Source organism: Nannochloropsis gaditana, assembly GCF_000240725.1.
Source record: "Nannochloropsis gaditana CCMP526 unplaced genomic scaffold scaffold986, whole genome shotgun sequence".
Classification (NCBI taxonomy): domain Eukaryota; class Eustigmatophyceae; order Eustigmatales; family Monodopsidaceae; genus Microchloropsis; species Microchloropsis gaditana.
Genome location: NW_005802967.1, coordinates 636 through 5,144, shown reverse-complemented (window position 1 = coordinate 5,144; position 4,509 = coordinate 636). Strand labels below are relative to the sequence as shown.

Sequence of the window (4,509 nt, the reverse complement as noted above, 5' to 3'; positions counted from 1 at the left end):
GCGAGACGTGGTCGAGGGGGCAGAAGGGGGGGGGGAGGAGAAAAAGCTGGCGATCGGGGAGGGAGCGGGACAGATGGGTGGCCTGGTGGGTGGTGTGTACGCTAGCGAGGAGGAGGACGAGGGCAGAGGCGAGGGCGAGGAAGGGGCCGAAGGACTTGGTCCAAACGCGTCAACGGCGTCTCCCGGCGTTGTCGGGGAAGAAGGGGAGGCCGGTGCCCGGATTTCTGTCCTCCACGGTGTTTGTCGTGCCTACCTGCGGAGCCAATGTCCCTTGAACGCGACGCGTTGCCGCTACCGGCACGGGCCCCGGAAGGGCTCGGGAGGCTTGTATTGTCGGTTTTATTCGAAGCCAAGGGGTTCCTGTCACCACGGGGAGGCGTGTCAGTTTGTCCACGACCCGGCCTTGAAGGCGGAACTGGAGCAGTGGGTGGGGGAGAGACGGGCGCAGAACCAGGAGGCGCGAGAGGGGGGCGGTGGGGCCGATGAAGGGAGGAGGAAGGAGGGGCGGCGGAAGATGCACCTGGAGGGGCAAAGGAAGGGAGGTGGGGAGTGCGAGAACAGAAAGGCAGGGGGCCCAGGGCGAGAGCCGACCTTGTTGAGACGGCTGTTGGGGCTGGAAGTGAACAGGGAAAGGCGGCTGGTGTTGGCCTCCATCCGGTACTTAGTCCGCGCCTCCTTCTTCCACGCAAAGCCTTCCTCCCTCCCGTCCTCCCTCCCGTCCTCCCTCCCGTCCTCGTCCTCTTCCATGGGACCTTCCCCTCGGACAACGCTGCTGACGGGCGACGCCGGGGAAGGGGAAGAGGGGGAAAGGGAGGGAGGAGGAGTTGAAGAGGAGGGTCGGGAAGGGGAGGATCGAGATTGGGCAGCGGGTGCTGCAGGGGGGACCGAGGATGGGGTGGCGGAGGGAGATTGATGGGAGGGTAAGATGGCGAGGAGTTGGCAGCACTGGCATAACCACCACGTGTGCATGAGGAGTACCGTGGAGACACGATGTGCCGGGCGGTTGCGGGATAGGAATGTGAGGTTTCGGGAGCATGTTACACACAAGTCGGGCCATGCGAGGGTTTCAAAGCACTTGTATACTGAAGGGCTAGCGACAGCGCGTGTTACACAGATCTTGTTTTTTCTTTTAAATGGGACAGAAAACGTATTTCGGGTAGGTCGCTGTCCATGGACCTTATCACGCACGTCTGCAGCGCTGGCATTGACGAGGATTGGTCTCGAGAACGGCTGCTTATTGTGGGAGGCCCCAGCGGGCGCCGAACTCCTCCTTTCATGATCGACCGCATAACTTTTCTTCTCCATCTGGTCGACGTGTGGGCAATCGCACAAGGGAAGGCGGGGTCAATCACGTCGATACATGTGCATTAGTTCCCGGCCTTCCTCTTCTTCCCCCGAAAAGCTCCCCCGCGGCCTCTGCCCGCCGTCTTGCTGCTCTCCTTCTTTTTCATGCCCTGCACCTTCTTGAACACAGGAGCGTGCTTGAGGATCTCTGGTAGCACGATGAATTTGAGATGGCTCCCTCTCAAGTACACTTGTTCCAATTTACGGACTTTGCCGTTCCGTGCGGTGTGTGTGACGTCCGAGAGGTGGACGTTCATTGTGTCTTCAGATTCCATCAACAATCCTCGATAGACCTCCCCGGATTTTAGTTCTGCCGTGACCACATGACCCTCTCCTTCTTTTAGCAGCTTAACTGGCACGCTGAGCGCTGTGTGTAAGGGTAAGTGGAGAAATTGTGGCATGGGAACGGGAGATGGTAGCGTTACGTCGAGGCACGAGATATCAGACCCACCCCTCGTCCTGCCCGCGACATCACAAAAGAGCAAGTTGGTGAAGAATGTAGAGCAAAGTAATTGTGTTACAAGAGACCGACTCTCCTTTAAAAGATGCCCAAGTAAAGTGCAAAGCGGAAACGCAAACAAACCTTTCATGGTGGCCATGCCTACGTTCGCAAGGGAAGAACTGCTCCCTTTGAACCCGCTTCCGTACTTCGATAAGCCCGCAAATCTCTTCTGTGCAGTGGGGTAGCAGTCACAATGGACGTGAGCGATGAAGCCGAGAGAAAAGCGCGGGGGCACGGGTGAAGAGAAAGAGCGTCTGATTGCACGGTGTGGTCGTGTTCGCCACAGTGGTGGTGGAGCTTGTCGTGGAAAGTCCTATTCTATCAGCATTGGCAAGTCTATGGACTGCATCAATGGCGAGGCCCTTCATGAACACTCTGTATGGAAGCCTTCGCGCGTATAAGTGGTCATATCTTATTTGGAAGCGACGTTCTTTTCACACCCTGTGAGTCTGGTTTTACGTGCACTCTTCTTCTCGCGCCATGCCCGACGGCGACAGAGGTCCCGGTGGGTCGTAAGGGAAGATACTACCTGATCGTTGACATTAAAAACACACACGTAGTTGCATACAGTTGGGGTAAATGGAGCGAGAATGATAGTATAAGTGTTGGCAGATCAGTTTTGTCTATTCCGAAGGCAATGGGGAAGAGAGTCAGGTTTTACGGCCCGTCTAAGTGCAACTTTTGCCTTCCACCCCCGGCCATGTTCAATGCCAGACCCCACCACCTACTCCACAGGGTGCACGACACACAAATAAGTAAGGAATAAGCAGCAGGTCGTACGGATAAGTGAGTCATTCTGTGATTCATTCGCTGGCTGTCGACCTGTCATGAAGCGGAGGCTGCGTGGGAGCAGCCAAGATCCTCCTTATGCCTTGTCTCGGAATGCCTCTGCCACCGCAGCCGTCGTGGTGGTGGCCCTCTCATGTTTGTGGAGCACGACCCGGGCGTTCCACATGCCATCAACCTCTAGGCCGTTCTCCCGGTCGCTTCATCGCAGCGTCGCTCGCATCAGACCGCAAGGTTCCAGCCTGATGGCAAAGAGAGATGCACCGGGAGGCGGCGATGTTTTGGTCATTGGAGGGGGCCTGGCGGGCTTGTCGACTGCACTGGAGCTTTCCCAACGCGGAGCCAAGGTAGTGGTCGTGAGTAGGGACGAAGCTGAATCGGCCAGCATGGCAGCGGGGGGCATGCTGGCTCCTCAGGCGGAACGCCTAGAAGCCGGTCCGTACCTGGATTTGTGCTTGCAAAGCCGCGACATGTACAGCGAGTGGGCCGCAGATCTGGAGCAATGGTCGGGTGGGATCTCCACTGGGTTCGCCGCCGCAGGGGGGTTTTTAGCACCTGCCTTCACGGGCGATCAGGTGGATGGTTGGGTGCCCCCCCCGGGGGCAGGGCCGGCCTACCGTTTAGATGGGCCGCAAATCCGAGGCATGGAGCCAGCCTTGTCGCCGCACGTGACCGGGGGCTGGTGGTACCCCGAGGACATGCAAGTGGACGCCCGTCGTCTCTTTCGCGCACTCCGGGAGGCGTGCCTGCGGGCGGGCGTCAGTGTCTTGGAGGGGTCCGAATGGGCGGTGGAGGCCCTGGTCTTCCATCCCGCCTTGCCAGCCGTCCAGGCGGTCAAAATGAGCGACGGGCGCCGGCTTTCGTTCGCACAGGTCGTGGTTGCGAACGGTGCGTGGATGAACCGCCTGTTGCCCGTGCCGGTGGGCCCTGTGAAAGGGCAAATGCTCTCATTGCGCCCGAAAAAGGGCGAACCCAACCCCTTGACCCGGGTCATCTTCGCGGAGAATTGCTACTTGATTCCCAAGGCGGATGGCCGCCTCATCGTAGGCGCCACCGTGGAGGCAGGGCAGTGGGATCGGGGGGTAACGGCGAAGGGTATCCACGACTTGACCCAACGGGCCTTGCAAATCTGCCCGGCGTTGGGGAACTTGGAACTGGAAGAGACATGGGCCGGTCTGCGCCCTACCACCCCCGACACCCTCCCTGTGCTGGGAAGCACGCCCTGGGAGAACCTCTTCGTGGCTGGAGGGTATTGGCGGAACGGCGTCTTGCTGGCGCCCCGTACGGGCCAGCTGGTGGCTGATTGTGTGGAGGGGAAGGTGGGTGCCGACGATGCGGCCCTCCTTTCCCACTTTGCATGGAGCCGGTTTTTGCCTTCCCGAGTCGGAGAAGCCCGGCAAGGAAGCAAAAAGTCAGCTGCGACCGTGGCCGCCGACGCGACAGTGGGGGATAAAAGGAGCGCTGAATCCATGTCTCTTTCGAAGCCGCCTCGTGGAGCGACAAGTCCTGCGGCAGACACCAGCGCCGGGGGACCAACGCCGTCTTCTCCTACCGCCCCCGCAGATACAGTCACTCACCATGACGACCCGTACGTGGACTATGCTCAGTTGAAGGCGGCGGGCAACGTAGAGGACACGGAGGCGATCATTCGGGAGGCGCGGCGGGTGAACCGGGAGGGTCTGGTGGGGTACGGGCTGGGGGAGGACGCGGTGGGGAGGGAGACGGCGAGTAAGTTCAACGTGCCGAGTGCGGGCATGGGCCAGGAATGGTCGGCGTTTGAGGCGGCGGCGGCGCAAGGGATCCAGGATATGGGCCGCTATCAAGACATTGGGGGTGGAGCTTCCTCTCAAAAAGGCAGCGGGAGCACCCTGGAGGCG

At 59.9% G+C, this 4,509-nt stretch overlaps 1 protein-coding gene across 1 annotated transcript; it reads left to right on the top strand.

Annotated features, from left to right (window-relative positions):
- Positions 1–2,577: 2,577 nt before the first annotated feature.
- NGA_2013600 (glycine oxidase) lies at positions 2,578–4,247 on the top strand (the record flags this gene model as incomplete). Its single annotated transcript, XM_005852737.1, has 1 exon — positions 2,578–4,247. A coding segment is annotated over exon 1 (1,574 nt), but the record flags the coding sequence as incomplete, so codon positions are not given.
- Positions 4,248–4,509: the final 262 nt, after the last annotated feature.